Below are 21723 nucleotides of genomic sequence, written 5' to 3'. Positions count from 1 at the left end.
GACTAACAGGGGATACTGAACATACATAGAGAAGGGCAGCACAAATGGTCACAGGTTTTATTTACTCCATGGGAGAGTTGCAGAGATACTGAAGGAAGTGAACTGAAAGAGTCTTTAAGATAGTTTATGCCTATCCCAAGTAAGAGGAATCAGCTTTAAATGATTATTCTAGGAATACACAACCCCTTACTTATCATTGACATAGGGCTCATGAAGATTAATTACTGCGCGCGCACACACACACACACACACACACACACACACACACACACACACACACACACACACACACACACACACTTATTCAACCATTCTTCCTGAACTCCATAAGTGAAAACAGAAAGGATCTCTAATAACTGGTGCAATCAGATGTACCCTCTGCCTTGCACCTCACGGTGGTTGGCAGAGTATAGATGTCCTCAATTCACAACCCAAAAGCCAGAAGCTGACACTTCAAGAGAATTTAATATTTCTTAGGAGACTGCTCAAGTATATGAGCGTGCCTTATTATTTGAATACATCAACAAAAACAGTTTTTCTAAAAATTTTCACCTTTGATTTTTTGGAGAAGTCTGCTTATAACTTTAAAAAGTGATGTGGTGGTTCGTGTAAGTCCCCATAAATTTATCTTAGCATGAAAGCAGAAATAGTGGACATTGGGAAGATAATACTACTTTTGAACAGAAGTGATGCATGGTACTTTTCCAAACTTCAAGATTTAATTCGACACCAACAACTCATCACAAATAAGCTGTAAATGAAACCTTTGACTTGTGCTTTCTATATTCCACTTTTTAATTATATGTATTCTATTAAATCCCCATAACCATCACAATAAATTTGAACAATAACCTTAGTGTTTGTACTCAGATACAAATAAAAGATTGCAAACAAACAAAACATTTCAGGTTTCCAAAGATTTTAATCATTCAAAGATCATATAATTTGAGTTAAGCCATCTGTGCCAATTCTACTTGAACTTTCTTCCAGGCATCAAGTGGTCCATGTTCCGGGCGGTATTTCACATTACATCCGTCGCTGGCAAGCCTTCCTGCATCTCTAAGTTTCTCATAGACTTCACGCTCATATTTAGTGAAACCCCATTTCTTGGAAACATAGATCTGCAAAGTTGAAAGGCATTTAAAACAAGAAACACAGATTATGGTATTAACAAAATGTCAACGTATCATGAAAGTTGTTTTGTTTACCTTCTGGCGACCAGGGAATTTAAATTTGGCACGGCGGAGTGCCTCAATCACAGCAGCTCTGTGACGATCACTTGTCCTCACACTCATTATGGGCTGACCAATTCTTACACGAGCCACTGTGCCCTGAGGTTTTCCAAATGCACCACGCATTCCAGTCTGGAGCCTAAATACAGTTGTTCAATAGTTAGCACATTTAGAGCCTTCTACAACCCAAACAGTGCAGTAAAATATAAGATACTGCAAAATGTTATTGCCATCCTGCAAGTACGAACTGTAGTTGCCTCATTCACACAACTTCTTGTACGAGCCCATTTTGAAGTATGAATTCAGGACTAGCAGAAACAGCTATTTTGTAAGACTCCAGGGGAGTAAAGCTATTATTGTGATTTCCAAGCTCTTTATCAACAAATAATACATTCATTTTTTACAATTTCTTACACTACTTCCAAAATGAGATTACCACCGTCACAGCAATGCTTAAATTTTCACAGTACTTGTAAATAATATTTCACAGCACGTACAACTCTATGGATAACTTTCTTAGGTTTCCCAAAAATGCATCAGTGAGAAATATAACCACACAATACTCACTAAAGTTGCCAAACAATATATAAATGTTAAAAATATGTCCCACTTCAGGAGTATGTAACTGCTCACATGAGAGTCTCAGCTTGCTACCACTTGTCAATTTAGTAGCCATTGATTGCAGCCTACATCCAGCTACCACATTTAATCCATTATGTCTCATTACTTGATGTTACATTGTTTTTGCCCTATTATTACACACCTCCTGCCCCAGTAGAACTACCGTCACAAAAATTTGATTATGTAATTAAACCATTCTCCCCATCCAAGAGTACATATCAAAACAGATTCTCTCCCATAGGTCTCAATTCTCTCCACACAATTTCAGCATTAAAACTGATAACTGTGTACACTTGCTGGATAAATGTCTTATGGTTAAAGCACAAGAGCTCAGAACATCAATAGCATTCAAATGTGTGTTCCACATATTTATTCTAATTTGTGGAATAGTTTTCTTAATTACGTACACTAGAGTGTTCAGTTGATTTTCCCTTTGCCCATTCCATTGCACACTTCCATATTAATATTTGTTTCAAAAGGTTCTTTTATTTTAATCAAGTAACACAGTGCAGCAAATATTGAGACAGTGCACCTCTTACATTTGAGACTAGGAGGTAGTTTCAGGTTAGACAGACTGAGCAATTGTGTGATTCAGTTCAGATAAATACAGTCACCTTCAACAAGCTGCTACTCCAGACCTAATATGATCCAGCTTTGCACTTAGCTTTTGGTGTAGAACACAAAAACCAATTGAGATGAAGCTTTGCTAATGCCACAATCTCTCAAAATTTGTTGAAAAACACTTGGTTGTGATAGCCTTACTCAAACGAATCTGATGTGAATTGGGATGGGGTGACAGGGTGGGGGAAGGGGGGAACTTGCATGGAGGGTGCAGGGACAGTGGGTTACCTGAGACTGACGTCAGGATGATTATAGGAGCATAGAAAATGCCATATGGCCACATCATACATTAAGTGACAGTGCTCAACAACTGGACATGCGAACTTCCAGCTACAAGCAGCAGCATCGAGTAATATGCACTGTCCCCTACGTGCAAAGCACGAACTTCCACTAAATGACAGCTACCAGAGCCATCCAGTTGTTTTACTAGTCAGCACCTATAAATTGTGGAATATTGTAACTCAGCAGTTAAGCAACAAAATAAACTTTACTTTGGAAAATAAGGCGATAAAGGAGCACTGTACAAGAAATTTAGGAGGAATCTTCATTGGGAACCTAAATATATCAAACTACAAAGGCCACCGGTAAAGTACTTTAAACATACACATGAGGGGAGATACGTTTGACTATTTCATCAATGAATTAAAAATAAGTGATCAAGAACTTTCAACATAAATGCAGAAAATGAGTGACTAATGTAAATACATAAAACAAGTCACTTTTACCACAGTTCATGGTGTGGAGGCATGACTGGCATGTAATTTTAATCTTAGGTCCCGAGTTTGGCCCAGCTACTTAAATTTTAAGTGACAAGTACAATCATTTGTTTAGTGTACTATGTTTTCCCAATACCCTTTACACTGCATCTTAAAGTATATTTTAGTGTATATGCTACACAGTATTCACACACAAAATCACACTGAACAATCATGAAATTTTACTGATTGTTGGGAATGTAATTCATCACCAGTCAATGTTCATGCCAAGTGTTTCAACTGATCTAAATGGTCAGCATAAATAAGACAATTTTTAAAAACAAAACATCAATCTTTTTCTTAAATCATTTCTCCAAAAGTGCAAAATAAAATTGATTAAAGAAACATTTGATGCACCTTATTTGATCTACATGGTTTCAAGCATCATTCAAGAGACAAAATGTTTCTCTATTTTTTTTGACAAGTTATTTCACAAAATATTTGACCAATCTCATTTTTTATTTTCTAGTTTTATTCAAATACTATGATTTTACTGACCTCACTTGTCTTCCTAGAATCTTCCATTCTTGAAATGTCCTAGATGTAAGTGTTAATTCAAAGGAAGACTTTGACAGGTATAATTGATGCCCAAAATAGTGAGGCCTTGAAGAGATGAACTTTTTGACACTTCATTTACATAGCTAGCAGTAGCTGTTTGTGAATTAATCAGTTTAGATCAAATGATAAAACCCCATCTCACGAATAAAACGTAAAACTAAATCTGCTGATGTCAGATAAAATTAGTGGCAACAAGTCTGGTAACCGAAGATTTCATCGCAGGGCTGTCAAAGTCAGACAGTGCACCAGAATATGGGCCACTGTCAACTGGTCACCACATCAACACTGAGGCGGGTCTTCACAGCACAAGGGGTAGCCGTGGGTCACCCAAGTGTGGCCAATACAGAGCCGACAGAACCACAGTTCCTATGAGAGACCCACATGGTGGACTGCCACACATTCATAGTCTCCTTAATGGCACAGTTAGTTGTGCATACTGAGACCATGCCATTCAGTCACCAAAGCTGAAAAACCTGGCAGTGTAAAAACGAACGCATCTCAGTTGCTGGAATGCCAATCTCAATAAGCAGTTTCCATGTAGCCTGTTTGGTCAGCCTGTCAGCAAGTTCGTTGCCTGGGATTCCGACACGTCCTGGGGTCCACACAAACACCACTGAATGACCTGACTGCTCCAGGGCATAGATGAATTTCTGGATGGTTGTTACCAAAGGACAAGGATAGCACTGGTTGATAGTTTGTAGGCTGCTCAAGGAGTCAGTACACAGAAGAAATGACTCCCCAGAGCATGAACGGATGTGCTCAAAAGCACAAGATATAGCCACCAGCACTGCAGTGAAAACACTGCAGCCACTGGGCAAGGAATGCTGTTCAATATGTCCTCCATGGACATACGTGAAGTTGACGTGACCATCAGCCATCGAGCTGTCTGTGTGAACCACTTCATGGCCTTGGTACGTGCCAAGAATCAAGAAGTAGTGACAGCGGAGAGCTGCGGGGTGAATTGAGTCCTTTGGGCCATGTGAAAGGTCCAGGCAAAGCCCAGCCTAAGTGTACATGAATGGACCTCAAGTAAAGGTAGTAAAGGCAATGACACCAGTTCAGATAGTAGGGATCAGACAAAAACTGCTTGTAACCCCTGACCTGGGTTGCTTATGTGGGAGATGAACTGCTGTGGATGGGAAAAGGAGACAGTAATTTGGATGCGCAGGTGCACTACAAACGTGTGCAACATGACTAGTTAACAGTTGCGCACACCTGACCTGCAATGGAGGGACTCGTCCTAAAAGCTCCCGCCGCTAGTCTAACACCACAGTGGTGCACTGGGTCGCATAAACACCACTGAGGGTGCCACCAAACCATAAACCACACTCCCATAGTCAAGGTGGGATTGATGAAGGGCTCTGTAGAGCTGCAGCATAGAGCAATCTGCCCCACTTTATGTTGCTCAGGCAGCAGAGGCATTGAGGTGCTACCAGCACTTCTGCTTAAGCTGACAGAGGTGGGGAAGCCAAGTCAACCAGGTGTTGAAAACCAGTTCTAAGAATCGATATGTCTCCACTACAGTGAGGAGATCGTCAGTAAGGTAGTTCTGGTTCCGGATGAACAGTACAAGTGCCAAACACACGACTTAGCGGCCGAAAATGGGAAGCCATCGGCTAGAGTCTGCACCTTGTGGATGGCTCCATGTACATGCCACTCAGCAACACCAGTACTGGTGGAGCAGTACGAAATGCAGAAGTCGTCTGCATACAGAGAGGGTGAGAGACAGCACTACAGCTGCTGCTAGACCATTAATGGCCACTAAAAATAGAGATACACTCAATACACAGCCCTGCAGGAACCCACTCTCCTGGATATGAGGGAACCTATGGGAGGCACCAACTTAAGACACGGAAACTACGAAGAGACAGGAAATTCTCGATAAAAATCAGGAGTGGGCCTCAGAGACCCCACTAGTATAATGTGGCAAGGGTATGATGTTGCCAGGTTGTGTCATACACTTTTCGTAACCAAAAAAGATAGCAACAAGGTGTTGCTGTCCTGAAAAGGCTGTTCAGATGGCGGACTCGAGGGACACAAGATTATCAGTGCACTGGAAAAATCCCATCACACCAAATCCAGTCAAAGATCACGAGGAGATGTCGCTTTTAGTCAGATGAGAGGTGTTCAATCATCTGACTGGATCTGATCTGGCCCAGGAGCTGTATCGGGGCAATGTGCAATAGCACTGAGGAGTTCCCAATCTGCAAATAGGGTGTTATAGGGTTCACTGTGGCGTGTAGTGAACGAAAGGACCTTCCTTTCCAGCTCGGCAACCACATTTGGGGCAGTAGATAACACGCCATTTATGGTAACACGGGGGCACCTGTAGGGGACTGGTACCCAAAAAGACATTTGATCTATGCCCAGACCTGGGAAGGTGACGTATGGCACGTGATGGTCGAGACTTCTCTCTCCCAACACTCCTGTTTCCGTCTTATGTTAATCTGGTGAACACCGGCACACAGCTGTTTAAAGGCTATGAAGTGCTCCAGAGAAGGGTGTTGCTTATGCCACTGTAGAGCTCGCCGACACTCCTGAATTGTCTCTGACTTCCAGCAACCACCAAGGGACTGTCTTAGGCCAGGGCACCCAAAAGAACGAGAGATAGCGTTTTCCGCTGCCAAAATGATCGTTGTAGTTACCCGCTCAACCACCAAATTGATGTTACCACATAGGGGAGATTCAACGGTGACAGCAGAGGTGAAAGCAACCCAGTCTGCTTTGTTTAAAGCTCATCTGGGCATGTATCTGTAGGCCTGACACCGGGGCAGTGACAGGAAGATGCAGTGGTCACTACCACACAGATGTGCTCACCAGTGGATAGATGGGTGAAGACCAGGACTGCAAACAGAGATCAATGGCCAAATATGTGTCACACTGAAATGTGTGGGGGCAGCTGTATTTAAGATGCAGAGTTGTAACAGTAAATCTGACATTACTGCCTCTGAAAGTAAGCACCGTGCCACCCCACAAGAGGTCAACAGTGTTAAAATCTCCCAAAAGTAGGAAAGGTTTAGGGAGTTGATCAATCAGTGCAGCCAATGCCTTCAGGGTTACTGCACCATCAGGAGGAAGATATACGTTGCATACATTTATTTCCTGCGTCGTCCTTATCCTGACAGCCACAGCTTCAAGAGGGGTTTGAAGGGACACAGGTTCACTGTATACTGTGTTCAGCACATTGACACAAACTCCACCTGACACTATTACAGTCACTACGGTTCTTGTAATATCCCCCATAGCCGTGGAGGGCAGGGGCCCACACTTCCGGGAGCCAGGTTTCCTGAAAGGCAATGCAGAAAGCAGGTGCAAAGCTTAAGAGTTGCCATAGCTCAGCCAGGTGGTGGAAAAAACTGCCGCAATTCCACTGGAGGATGACATTATCGTGAGGCTGGGAAGGCATGAAGCACGCAAGGAGGCAGGTTATGCCTCAGGATCACCTGCTGCCACTGAGTATTTGTAGCCATTTCTATGGTGGATGAGGTATCAGTGAGAACCAGGTCCGCAGGGGACACTAAGATCTCCACCACATCCTCAATTGCAGAGTGATAGGGAGTGGTTGTGTTGGGGACACCAGAGGGTCCCGTTTCTTAGCAGACTGCTTCTTAGATTGATTGCTCTCTCACTTCTTTAGGTGCTTGCTGGGAAGATTTCTCCGAAGCAGCTCCAAGCATGGAGTAAGACCATTAAGCTCTTTGTCCAGCAGCTTTTGGCTCCTTTAGCCACAGGCGAAGGGATAGGTGGGTGGGGGAGGCAAAGGGACCCCTCCACACAAAAGGAGGCTGTTGCTTCTCCAGCAGGGAGGAAAGGATCGATGTCCAATGTTTGTGGGGCCTTGCTCTCGAACCAAGTGATTTGACAGCAACAGAGGACGATTTGCCCCCTACCATCAAGGGGGTGGATGTCTTCTTGTGGCCCAGAGGGCTCACTGTTTGTGGCACAGAATGAGGAACCACTGGCACTTGGGACGGTGTTGGTGACTTGGCTGCAGCCTATGTCAGCATCAACCGAATGGGGTATAATCTTCCGATTTTACCTTTAGCCTCTGTATAAATCAACCAGTCCAGGGTCTTGTACTCCATGATTTTCTGCTCCTTTTAGAGACTGAGCAGTCTGGCGTGCAGGGGGAGTGATGCTCTCCACAGTTGATGCAAGTGGGAGGAGGCACACAGAGTACTTGGGTGCAGTGGACGCCTGAATTCTCGACATGTGGTGCTGGAAGTGCAGTGGGAAGACGTGCCCAAACATCCAACACTTAAAGCACTGCATAGGGACGTATGGTTTGACATCACAGCGGTAAACTGTCACCTTGACCTTTTCAGGTAATGAATCACCCTCAAAGGCCAAGATGAAGGCACCGTTAGCAATACTGGGGAGTTTACAGCTCAGGCATCAGCAGTGTGATCCCTGTGTTGTCAGGGGGCTACCATAGATGTGTGTCGGCCCCACCACAACGTACTGGCTATTGTGTTTGATATTGGGCATAGAGAAATCCAATATTGTCATGGGGGCAAAAGAGGACAGGAGACGATGGAAGAAGGTAACTTACCCCGAAATGTGTCCTCGCCCAAATAGTTGAATCGCAGGTGGCGATGCAAAGACATGACAAAGAGATTTAGGAGATCGAATCCAAGGACACTGGATAACTCGTGCACCATGTAAGGCATCCTTTCGCATATGGCCCGCACTTCTGTAGAATTTCGAGTGGCAGGTCAAACCATTGAACAGGACCTGAACTCATAGGGCCGAAAAGTGAGAGACTCCTCAGGCCTATTCTAACCTCCGGACCTGCACGGGGTACTGGACAAGTCTTGCATATTGGTCTGGGGTTGGGAGTGGCAAACAAATGGACTAACGATATGTAGATGGGTGATGGACCACTAGTTTATGAGGGGTGGGAAGGATATTTGATGGAATGTCCCTCATTTCAGGGCATGATGATAGGGTTGCCACAAGTTTAACCATCTGAAATTCCCTGATTTTCAGACAAGTTTTAGCATATTTCCCTGACAAATTTTGACAGTGATTGATTGAGAGGTTTAATGGGACCAAAATCATCAGTCCCATGATTCCATAGTTATTCACAGAAGAGGGTCTGCTAAAAGTAGATGGATCCAGTCAGGGGAGTCAAACTATAAAGCAAGTAAAAACTCACGCAGTAAAAGGCATAAAATGTTAAGTCCACATCTAAAAACTGGGAAAAAGAGCTTTCCATAGAGGAGTGGTCATGGGGTCCCAAACCGAGAAAACGTGAAGAGGCCCCAACCACAACCAAATTACCCCTGCTCCAGGAGTACAGCAAAACCTTATACCTGGAATTAACCACTTTCATGGAGGAAACTGAGGACCAGTTCAACCATCCATGAATTGTCTGCTAATATTTAAGAAGGACTATACATAGGACGAAGGGCCAGAAGAAGGGAACATTCCACCAATGTGGGATACAATCAGTCTGGCTACACAAGCATATTGTGGGGGTGGTTTGTTGCACAGCAGGGGAAACAATGGGTGAGCCTGGTATGACCAATGCATAGATGGCATAAAGCAGTGCACTCCTCCCAAAAGTAGAAGGAAGAGCACCAAATTGTAATAGTCTCCTGCATTGTGTGGAGTTTATTACTGAGAGCAGTAGCACACCAGATGTCATTCCACTTTTGGGCAAAGAGATTAGACAGATCTGCATATCCATGGCCAGTCATGAACAGGAATGGAGGGTGAGTATCAGCTTATCTACCCAGAGAAAGACAACTGAGCAGGCAGTACGGCCAAAGGAGGAGAGAAGGTCATGGGTAGCAGAAACCAAAGAATGAAAAGAGTAACAGGCTACTCAATGGGTCAGTACATATTAAATGTGAAGGGACACCTGAGTAACAAAATGGAGGGCCCTGGTAACAGCTAGCAGTCCTACTGTAAACACACTACATGATTCTGGCAATAAATGGTGTTCTAAGCCAGAAGGTGTGGAAGCACATCCCACTTTATTTTCTTAGAACCATCAGATAGTAGCACTCACTCAAAGGATGGATGGGATTTACAAGATGCTGGAAGACCATAGGTGCAACAGACCTTAGGTCCCAAGAAGAGGTGACTCCTAATCCGTGGTCTAGGCACCATCCAAGGGGGGATGTGTGAGGAACTACATGGGGCAAATTTCAGTGAACAGAGATGGTGATCCTGACGGGGGAGGGGGGGGGGGGGGAAGTGAGACATTCCAACTGACAATCCCACCTGCAGGCAGTGATCAGGAGGGAGATGTCCCTCACTTGCTAAGAGGACAGAGAACACTGGATGGTTAGGGAATCAATGTCAATTGCCTAAGAAACCAGGAGTTGGCTTCATCGTATTTGTAGAGGGGTAATCACCACTTCCATGAGGAGATTGTCAAGGGGATTGGTGCGAAAGGCACCAATAGCCAGATGTACCCCACAATGGTGAATAGGATCAAGTATTTTCAGAGTGGGAGGAGCTGCTGAGCCATAAATCTGACTTCCATAATCTAGTTTGGACAAGACCAAAGCATGCTGAAGACTGAGAAGAGTAGCATGGTCTGCACTCCAAGATGTGTGGGCCAGGAAGTGGAGAGCACTAAGCTTCTGCAAGCATGTTGTCCTCAGGTGGTGAATATGGGGCAGCCATGTCAGCTTTTCATAAAAAAAAAAGGCCCAAGAAACAGGACTGTGCTGCAACATCTAGGAGCAGGTTGCCTAAATAAAATTCTGGATCAGAGTATACTATAAATTGACGACAAAAATGCAAAACCTGTGTTTTGGAGGGAGAAAATTGGAAGCCTAGAGAGACAGCCCACGCAGAAGTCTGCAGGATGGCAGCTTGGAGCCAGCACTCAGCAGATGCTACCGAATGGGAAATGCAGCATATGCAAAAATTTTAGACATACAATTCCGGGGTAACCTGAGGGCCAGCATACAATTCCGGGGTAACCTGAGGGCCGACATACAATTCCGGGGTAACCTGAGGGCCGACAGAGGTTACAAGTCCATTGATGAATATGAGGAAGAATGTGACACTTAATACGGAACCCTGTGGGATACTGTTCTCCTGAATCCGAGGTATGCTAAGTGAATGCCAACTGAACTCTGAAGAGTCGATGGGATAAAAATTCGCGAATAACGAATAAAAATTTGAATGGGCCCACGAAAGCCCCAGTCATGGAGGATAACTAATACGCGATGGTGCCAAGCCATGTCATATGCCTTACATAGGGCAAAGGAGACTGTTACAAGGTGCTGACAGTAAAAGCCTGTCGGATTGCAGTTTCAAATCTGAGTAAATGGTGAGTTGACAATCGCCCTTCCATGAAGCCACACTGATATGGTGACAAAAGGCCCCGAGATTCAAGAACCCAACAAAATCTGAAGCTAACCATCCTCTCAAGCAAGTAAATTCATCGTGCTAATTCGGTAGTAGCAGTTGAGACATTGGGTTCTTCCCAGGCATAAGGACGGGGATAACTATAGTGTCTCATTATTGTGAGGGGAAGGCACCCGTGAGTCAAATGTGGTTGAAGACCCTGCATAGATATTGCCTATGTGTAATGTACGAGTGTTAAATCTGGTTGTGGACAGAATCTTGGCCTGGAGCTGTGTCATCTGAAGAAGAGCCTGCAAGATTTCCCATTCAGTGAAGGGTTTGTTATAGGATTCAGCTTGATGATGGTTGAAACAGGAGGGCCTGTTCAACTCTGTTTCTGTTGGAGGAAGATGGCAGCATAGGTAGAGGACACTGATGCTGCCGCAAAGTGTCACGAGGCGTTCCGCAAGGATCAATGGATCAGTAGACAGAGCACTTTGGAGGATAAGACTCTTGACAGTTGACTGTTGCTGGTGGCCCAGAAGGCTACAGAGCTTGGACCAAACCTACAATCAAGAGCCATACATCCCCAGGAAGGAAAAATAGCTCTCCCAGCACTCACTTCTACTCCACTGTACAAGGTAACGAACCTTGGCCTGGAGATGTTTAAAAGGGAGGAAGTTGGTCTTGAAGGGTGTTTAAATCACTGCAGTGCCTGTCGGCAGTCCTTGGTCCACTGTGGTACCTGTGAATGGGGGCAGCAGTGTCAGCAGCATGAAGAATAATGGCAGAAATGCCCTGCAGGACTACATCAATGAAATTGTCACAAGGTGACCAATGTAGGCAAGCTACAAAAGAAAGGGAGGAGATTGTGAGGTCGATAGTAGTAAAGGTGCCATGAGTGGCACTGAAGTGGGCAGGGGAAGTGTCATTGAGGAGACAAATCAAAGTCTGTAGTAAGTTGGTGAAGTAGAAGATACCTAATCGACAAAGTGGCACTCATGGGGTGGTATGCACTTAAGTCCCCAAGGAGGAGATATAAGGGTGGGAATTACTGTATTAAGGTAAACAGTTCAACATGAGGAGATGCCTACTAGAGGGAGGTAGACACTGAAAACCGTGATTGCCAGAGTCGTCTACACACTAACTACTATTACTTGCAAGTTGGTATGAAGGGGGATACAGTCACTAGTGAAACTAGTGTGAACCAAGTGCAAACCCCTCCAGACACTACCCCAGCCAGAACGGTTCGAACAGAATGCCCAATGACATGAAATGTTGAGAGTGTGGTCATCACGAAAGAGTTTCTTAAAGAGCAGGACAGAATAAAAAGGAGGAGGAGGAAACTTTCCGTTTTATTTCCAGATGGCAGCGATAATATCCGTTGCAATTCTACAGGATTATCATGTGGTGAGAGTCCAGGTGAGACAAAGAAGCCTAAGGGAGGTCATCTCCCTTGGACAGTGGTAGTCACCAATGAGGATGTGGTGAAATTCATAAAAACTGGTGAAATCCATTAAAACTGAGTGATTCAGGATGAGGTGGAAGGGGCAAAGCCCTATGAGACACCTCATCCTTTGACTTGTGCTGCTGCTGCTTCTTCTCCCTCAGAGGGAGGGAGGAGGCATTATCAGTAAGGGAAAATATTGCAATGATGTCAAGATTGGACAGAGAGCAAGTTTGATTTGGGGCCCTGAGCACGGGTCTCTCCTCTAGCCCAAGGGTGCAAACTTCCTGTTCCGAGAATGCTGGGGAGGAGGAGGACGAGAAGCGGTTACTGGAGGGGGAAGGACAGGAGCCACCAAGGGTGAGAAAAGGGAAGGGCAGTAGGAAGGGGAGGGGGGAAGGGGATGAGGAGGGGAAAGTGTAACTGAGGCAAAGGTAGAGGCGAGATTTACAGGTATGAGGTCTGTCAAATTTCTTCCAGGCCTCGAAGTAGCTGAGATGGTCAAGGTTCTTTATTTGCTGAAATTTTTTCCTTCATGCACACTGGACACATTGGTTAGTGGGGAGAATGGCGGCCACCAGTCATCACAGATGGGAAAGGCATCGCATTGTGAGGACAAGTGGCCGAACTTGAGGCAATGGAAGCAACACAAGGGGAGAGGAATGTATGGCTTCACATCGCATTTGCACACTATTACCTTTACCTTCTCAGGCAAGGTATTCCTCAGATATGAATAAAGTGCCAGTGTCTACACAATGGTCCTTAGGGCCTTTATGGACACTCCTGATGAAATGAACACCACATCATTCCATTTAGCCTTATGTTCATCATCGAACTCGAGGAGGAGTCCCCATTGAAAATTACATACTGTGTCATACTGAGTGACTTGTGAGGAGCGATAGCTGCAGGCACAGAGGTAGACTGGCTGAAGTTATCTTTATAAGGAGAGAGCCATATCTCATCTTAATGATTCAGCTTCACAGAACTTGTCCTCTGTATGTTCCACAAAGAAACAGGGTCTGGTGATGGCAAAAGTCCCCATGCCCATCCTCGCACACACGAGGAACTGCAGAAAGGGTTTCGTCCCAAGCTGGCATGTCTGTCCCTCCTCCCAGGGTGTATCCAAGGAGGGTAAGGCTGGAAAGTCAGAAACAGGAACTGAGACAGAACTACTTTAAGGAAAAGACACAGCTGCATATGAGAGGCCAGAGAGTTTAACACATTTCCTGTGCCAAACTTCTGCCCTGGTACCATCCACTCTGAACAGGGGCTTGTCTTGTGGCACCACCCAACCACAGCAATGGCTGGCTAGCAGGACAGTCGTAGCCAATTCTGATGCCTCGAAAAAAATGGGCAACCCCTTCTATGCTTGCACAAAGCATTCACAGCACAGGTACCAGCTATGTGATTCCTGTGGTATCAGGGGACTCAGCCAGATGGGTACATAAGAGCCCCACCACACGGACTGGCTACCGAGCTGGTGACCTAACAAGGAGGCAAAAGGGCTTTGGCGGGGTGAGAGAGGAAAGGAACCCACACCACAGACACTAAGGAGGGGGCCGTTCCCCATATGACTCACACAGCAAACTTCAAACTTGGAGATGGGGGTCAAACCTGACAAGGAGCAAAAAAGAAAAGCCAAAAAGGAAGAGGAAAAGCAACCAACCAAAATTGCAAGATGAAGTAAAGCCATCAGGATAGCTAGGCCGACAAAGGATGCCAAGAGAAGGAAAGGAAGGTGGGCAAAGTGAAAGAAAGGAGGACAAAGAAGGAAAAAGAAGGGCAAAGGAAAGCAGCCTGGAAAAGAATAAAGGCTGCAATAGCTGAGCTGTTGTCCCCCTGGAGGGGCAAATTTTGAGATCTCAAGCAAAAGGAAAGACATACATTGACAAAAATGCAAGGACTTCTGCGTTTCTAAACGTGAGCAAAAATCTTGAGTACTAACATCAATATCTTTTGCCGTGAACTGTTTTTAGACAGAGAAAGCAAACCAAATGATATGTTTCATAAAGACCACCAATGTTATTTTATTTCAATAAAATGAAATATTTGGTGACAAAATACGTATTTCATTGGAGTCACAAAACAAATTTAAAGTACCTTATTTATTTCAGAAACAACCTTATAAAAAAGTTGGCCGCTTCAAAGAAGTGTGTAAGGTAGGGAAGTTGTGTAACCCAACACTATAGGTGACTGCCAATAAAATATTGATTCTATTATGATCATTATTATCAGTTATTACCCACTGACGTATGCTTGTTTTTTCTTCACGAAATATGTGAGTTCACAGTGTACAAACTGCCAATGACTCCCAGATTTTCTTCATCTTATCATCCTCTATTTCTAATAAACAATCTACTTACAAAGTGCAAAACGTACTAGAATAAATAAAATGTCTAAAACACCGCACTGTACAATGTTCTTGCTGTAAGACAATCAGAATTCCTGAAATCCATTACCAGTGGCCTCTGGCCTGCCAAGGAGCACTGCAGTCCTGAGTCCATGGATAAACCACGAAAATCTGTCGCATTACACCACACACAGACTTGGCCTGCAGGCAGATCAGTGAGACTACATCCAATGGGCAGGGCCTGCACATTAGTCGGAAATGTTGGGCTTCAGATTGGCAGGCCCTATCTGTCAGATACATGGCCTGCGGTTTTGGTCCATCACAAAAGCCCACTGGTGTGGCTAGCCATCTACATGTCACAGACAACTTGCTTGAATACTTTGAAAATCAATACTAATGAGGATAGGTAGCAACTCACCGTGAAGATGATCACTGAGCTGCAGAGAGGAACATAAAAGACAATTACACGCTCCCAACTAAATTTTTGGCCATGGCCTTTGTCAGAAAACAAGAGCACACACACATTCACACATATCATTCACAAGCAACTCATGCACACGACAGCTGTCTCTGGCCGCTGAGTCAACAGTCTCTGAGAATCAGATACAAACAAACCACTCCTCACACCTCCCTGCCTCATCAGCTGCTGTTAGGCTAGCAGCACTGACTGCAAGCGAAGGGGAGTGGTATAGAAAGGGAAGAAGCAGTATGAATAAGGGAGCAGGGAAGCAGCTCACATACTCAGCTGCACCCAGCCAGTGACAATTCATGACATCTCAGTAAACAAATCATTTCAATCTAATGAACCAAAAACAAGATTATCCAGTGGTTACAAGTACAGGGTTATTACAAATGATTGAAGCGATTTCACAGCTCTACAATAACTTTATTATTTGAGATATTTTCACAATGCTTTGCACACACATACAAAAACTAAAAAAGTTTTTTTAGGCATTCAGAAATGTTCGATATGTGCCCCTTTAGTGATTCGGCAGACATCAAGCCGATAATCAAGTTCCTCCCACACTCGGCACAGCTTCAATGAATTCGAAACGGTAAGGCTTCTGCTTTAGCCTTTTCCGTAATATTTTCCAAACCGTCGGCTATGGTACGTTTAGCTCCCTGCTTGCTTTATTCGTCGACTTCCGCGGGCTACGCGTGAAACTTGCCCGCAAGCATTCAACCGTTTCTTCGCTCACTGCAGGCCGACCCGTTGATTTCCTCTTACAGAGGCATCCAGAAGCTTTAAACTGCACATTCCATCGCCGAATAGAGTTAGCAGTTGGTGGATCTTTGTTGAACTTCGTCCTGAAGTGTCATTGCACTGTTATGACTGACTGATGTGAGTGCATTTCAAGCACGACATACACTTTCTCGGCTCCTGTTGCCATTTTGTCTCACTGCACTCTCGAACGCTCTGGCGGCAGAAACCTGAAGTGCGGCTTCAGCCGAACAAAACTGAGTTTTTCTATGTATCTGTAGTGTGTCGTGACCATATGTCAATGAATGGAGCTACAGTGAATTTATGAAATCGCTTCAATCATTTGTAATAGCCCTGTAGTTCTAGGGGGAATCGACAAGCCGCTGGTAGCATTTAGAGGCTGCTGTCCATTCAAACAGTACATCCCAAGCAAACTGCAAAATACGGGCTCAAGATACAGATTCTGTGTGACAGCAAAACATAAAGCCCAAATTTATACAGGAAATGAGAGTGGATTGGCACCGGGAAACACCAGGGAAGGAGAGTAGTTGCTGATCTTACCTCTGATTTGTGGACTCAGAATGTAACATGTGAATTTTTTTTAGATCATTCAATTTGTGACAGCTGCTTCAGAAAAGGAAGCTGACAATGTTAGGAACCACGTGTTAAAATAAGCCAGAGCTTCCACAAAATATGACCAAGGAGGTTCACAGCTCTTTGTTTTACTTCGCAAATGACACTACAGTTGTCAATTATATCCCTAAGAGAAATAAGAATGTTGTACTAATGAGCACTCTCCACCATGGTGGGGGAATAAGTGACATGGCTGATGAGAAGTCAAAAATGATTTTAGATTATAATTCAACCAAAGAGACTGTAGACACCAACTAACAGGTACATATACGTGCAAACAAAAAACCACTAGTTGGTCCATGATAGTTTTCTACCCTATCCTTGATATTGCTGCTTATAATGCATATGTCTTACGGACTTCGACTGACCCAAGTGGAATGAAAGAAAATTGACTAGACGGAGAACATTTTTGGAGGAACTTGGAAAGTCACTGGCTCCAAAGCACATTGCATCAAGGAAGCATTTTCCAAGAACAGAAGATTCTCTGAGAATGATCAGGAGCGTCCAAGACCCTGAAGGAGTGGCAGGTGTGGCTAAATCAGTAACTAGAAACCACTACATGTGCACATGCTAGAAGGTCTCTCTTTCAAGCAATGACAATAAAACAAACGTTTTGTCAAAAGTGTAATAAATGTGTGTGTAAAACACACATCACCACTTGTGTCCAAACTGCAGTCAGTAAGAAGAAAGGAAAGTTAATATGGGCAGATGGTTGAGAAAGACTTTTTGGTGGAAATGTTTGTTCCTAATATAACCTGCTTGAATAGTAAAATAATAAATTTTCTTTAGTGAAGTTCTGTGTATTATTATCATTACTTTTACTATCATTGTTATCACTACAATCATTAACAAATATAACAATGTTCATCGATTACAACTGCACGAAAAATACGTTTGAGTAGAAGCTTTTTTCAGCATTTTATTATGTCTGATCATATTGGCCCAAACAGATACATTTGTGTAGCAAATGTGAACAGAACAGTCCACTATTGATTCTTTATATCTCAGTGTGTGTATAGCTCATTGTAAACTGTTGCCAAAGCCAATTACAGACAATGCCTGTAACTAGTAACTTTATAGTCTGTTTTTGTTCTTTGCACTGCGTGTGGCATGTTTAGTTGACGTACAGTGCCTAATTTGGTAGGGAAATTTCAAAAGAAAGTGGCAAAACTAAAACCATACTCCTAAAAAATACTGAATTTCAGATATTTTATTCAAGCATGTTAACCGAAGTGGTGGTGATGTTTGGTTTGTGGGGCATTTCAACTGCACGGTCATTAGCACTTGTACAAAGTCCCAATTGGAATTGAAACAGAGACCCTATGATCCAAGGACAGCAACACTAGCCATGAGCAGTGGACCTTAACTAAGTAACATTACAATGGAAAGTATTTCTAATGGACATAAATGACTCTTCAGTGGTTAATTATAAAGAGTGCTTGCAATGTTATGATACATATTGTTAAAGAGCCAAAAAAGTATAGCATTTCTGCCAAGTTCCCACACTGATAACAATGAATATATATTTAAGGAAATGCATGTTACACCAAATCTTCGACAGACAATGCACATACAGTGCTGTTTACTCACAACCTATTCCTTGTTAGAAGATGGAGAAAATCTGTCAAGACAAAAATTTTCAGTTTTAAAGTACAATGTGGCTTGGACATTGCTTCTTGATTTTCATTTATGATATTTCTGTATTCTGCACCAAAAGTTATGACAGTAAGCTGAAGGATAATAGTTGCATTATGTGCGCTTATAAAATATCAAACTTATTTCGTGTTTCCAATGTTGTAGACACTCACCCTAATTAAAATGACTAGTACCTATACCAAGCTACAGACAGCGCTGAATGCTGGCAGTCATTCATTCATGCAGATGCCTTAGGTACATTCTCTACAAACTTAAAATGGTAGCTCTTAGTATCTTCCATACTGAAGAACCCACAATGGCTAGTTCAAGTAAAAACTAGATAGCCTGCCTATTCAAGTTGCAAATCATTCATCAGACATTACCAATATCAACACCACAACACTAGTTAACTTACCTGTCAGCTCCGGCACATGATAACATTTTGTTTATACGAATTACATGGAAGGGGTGAAGCCGCATTCTGATGTGAAACTGGTCTTTACCACAGTTTTTCACCATGTACTGCAAAAGAAAGGTATAAGTTAACCACTAGGCATCTCTGCAAATGTAGTTGAATTGAAGCCCAGTTGTAAAATTAATTCAGCAAACCTTATTTGCACAGATTCTACCAGCTTCAAGTGCCTCCGAGGACAGTTGCTCATATTCATCTGACACAAGATGCACACACAGTGGGAAGTCTTCAACTCTTGCTTTTTTCCTTCCCAAGTCAAATATTCTGATCTTCGGATCAGGAACACCTCTGCAAAACCTTGACTTTGGATACGGTTTATTTTTGCAGTAGCGATAGCTGTAATAAAGCCAAATTATTTGCATCATTAAAAGTACCAAAGAAAATTCATTATGTACCTGTAACTGTATTAAATCAATAATAGACACATGTACCTCCTGGCAGAATGATAGGCAAGAACGAGGAAAGTAGAGTTGCTAGCATTAATCTTTCATTCAAACTAGACTCTAAGATAGCTGGCAGGAGGAACTATTCCTGATTTTAAAACGGCATTTACTCATTCCCAATTGCTATCAAAACAAAGCAAAGTATCTGTAGTAAACAATCTCCAATTTCATCACACAATCTTCCACTCTGCTTATTACATATGTTTTGTTTGTGAGTATGTAGACACACTGAATCATGTTCTGCCCACCAGAACCACGGAGAATGTACTAAAGTTATTATCAAAACAGGCCATCTGATTTCAATTAATTCAGCTACTCTGGCACCAGGCCAAGAACCAAGAAGTAGCTGGAAGGGAAAAGGGGGTTGGGTCCTCTATGTAACTTGTACACTTACAACTAGTATTGGAAATTAAACCAATTTTGGGAAAAAAAAAGAGGAGGAATCTGGCTTACCACTGCCATTTTCAAAACCCCATCTCCCTCCCAAATGGGCTAAACAAGGTTTTATTTCTCATAGTTGCAGGTCTTGGTTTTTTGGTATCAATAGCTGTGGTTGGCATATATACATTTAACACAATTATAAAAACAATCCGTAAGTTAAGTTCAGGAACTATACATAATATGGACAAGCCTTCAACATGTATTTTGATGCATATAAGGCTACTGTGCATAAATCATGAAAGAATGCAGGGGTGGGTGGTTGTCCAATACGTAGCTTCTACCATGGAACTGTACAGTTACATCTCATACACCCCACTGGGTAACAATCAAAACAACCCATTAATATGGTGTTACAAACCCAGGAACAGACCTTCTGTGACACCACAAGTAAATCCCACAGGAACAAAACCTTAAGGGGAGGACAGCTACCACATTTCTGTGCTCTGTGTAGCCTACCTAAACAAAAATCAGTGACTTAACAACCATAAGTAGATTAATTTGCCAGGCTCTATAAATCTGCATAGTATACCAAGGAGGCTTAACACAGTCATTCAACAGCATAGTCCAACAATCCGTAAAGATAAGTTCTGTAATGATAAACTTGATATCTTAAAGCTTATATCTCACCCACTACTAAGCAAATTACAAAACACTAACAAAAGAGCTGCACATTGATACGTAAAAGTAAAATTTTAACAATGAAGGTACTGATGCTGTTACTGAAAGCCCTGCACTCTTGTTTAAAACCTGCAAAAAAAGGGCCACTGCAGAACACACAGAAGGACTTTGCTGCAAAAACGCAGCAAACATTATCAATCCACATGTTTAGCTAATAAACTGTGCCAGCTCAATGCAAACAGAACTATGTATTTTAGCACTGACAACGTTCATGTGCCAAACTAACAACACTTCCATCGCAATAATTCAACAGCAGGCTACTTAGCACTGACAGTTTGGGAAGTTCGATATAAAGGGCCACACTACGATTACAAAAGTTATACGTACGGTAACGAAACTTAATAATTTAGCACCCTTGCAAGGCAGGCTAAACTATCTTCAAATGACGCAATGATAAATAACTATTGTGTAGTTACGCTTTATTGTGCAACATGCTTTCGACTAAGGTTAAAACACCATAGGACAATAAATTTGGTAAATCAGTAGTTATTTCTTAAACGGTCATTAATAAATTAGAACCTTTACGGTGATATTAAGATATAGATACTAATCCAACACAAGACTACAGTAATAATGACCATATCCTAAGCACTCACCATCTCGCTGGCCGCCGACCCATCTTGGTCTGAAAAACACAGAAAAAGATTACTTTCTATCACTATAGCCAAAACTACAATAGGGGCACTGACCACAACATTTCTCTCATTTTTTAATAATACACAACAACGGATGCGAAGCGATTACTAACATATCTTACCTCTTACAGCCACGCGTCCTACGGCCAAATGAACTAATCTAGAGATCAGAGATAACGGAGTTACGATCCAAACGGGTGGTACCAAAGATGAAAAGAATTACGATGTTTCATTCACTCTGGCCGTTATATCATGTAAAAACATTCTACAATCCACTTCAAATCAAGACGTTTAAACTGGTCGTCAACGGGTCGTCAGGTCACAATATGTCAAGCTTTCTCGGGGAAAAAGTTTTGATGGTATCGTTGTCTGCTATCATTGTAAGTTAACCATTTTTCGACATTCTCACCTATTTTATAGTAGTGTATATCATTTTGTTGAGTCTTCTTAATGTTTATTTTACTGATTTACTTTGTTTGCGTGAAACAATACAAATTTTAATATTTTAGGGTGACTTGAATGTTTTTCCCATTGAGCATCTCTCCAAAAGTAACGTCAGATACCTGGAAGCTTAAAGTGATTTGGGTTTTTCACTAACCTAGCAGAGCTGACTCCTACACGGCATACAAATGATAAGCTGATGCAGCAATTTTCATTAAATAACATTTTCAGATGAAGAAGTCAGCACTA

The 21723-nt window shown here is 42.8% G+C and overlaps 1 protein-coding gene across 1 annotated transcript; it reads right to left on the bottom strand.

The window, feature by feature from the left end:
* Positions 1–902: 902 nt before the first annotated feature.
* On the bottom strand, positions 903–21251 carry LOC126173753 (60S ribosomal protein L10). The gene is made up of 6 exons (XM_049920981.1): positions 21156–21251; positions 20995–21023; positions 18974–19172; positions 18780–18886; positions 1209–1371; positions 903–1121 (listed from the first exon to the last, which is right to left on the bottom strand). The coding sequence occupies exons 2-6, from the start codon at positions 21015–21017 to the stop codon at positions 951–953; spliced, it is 663 nt and encodes a 220-aa protein (XP_049776938.1). The 5' UTR covers positions 21018–21023; positions 21156–21251; the 3' UTR covers positions 903–950.
* Positions 21252–21723: the final 472 nt, after the last annotated feature.

This window comes from Schistocerca cancellata, chromosome 1 (genome assembly GCF_023864275.1).
Source record: "Schistocerca cancellata isolate TAMUIC-IGC-003103 chromosome 1, iqSchCanc2.1, whole genome shotgun sequence".
Lineage (NCBI taxonomy): Eukaryota > Metazoa > Arthropoda > Insecta > Orthoptera > Acrididae > Schistocerca > Schistocerca cancellata.
This window is presented reverse-complemented; position numbering and strand designations above follow the sequence as displayed.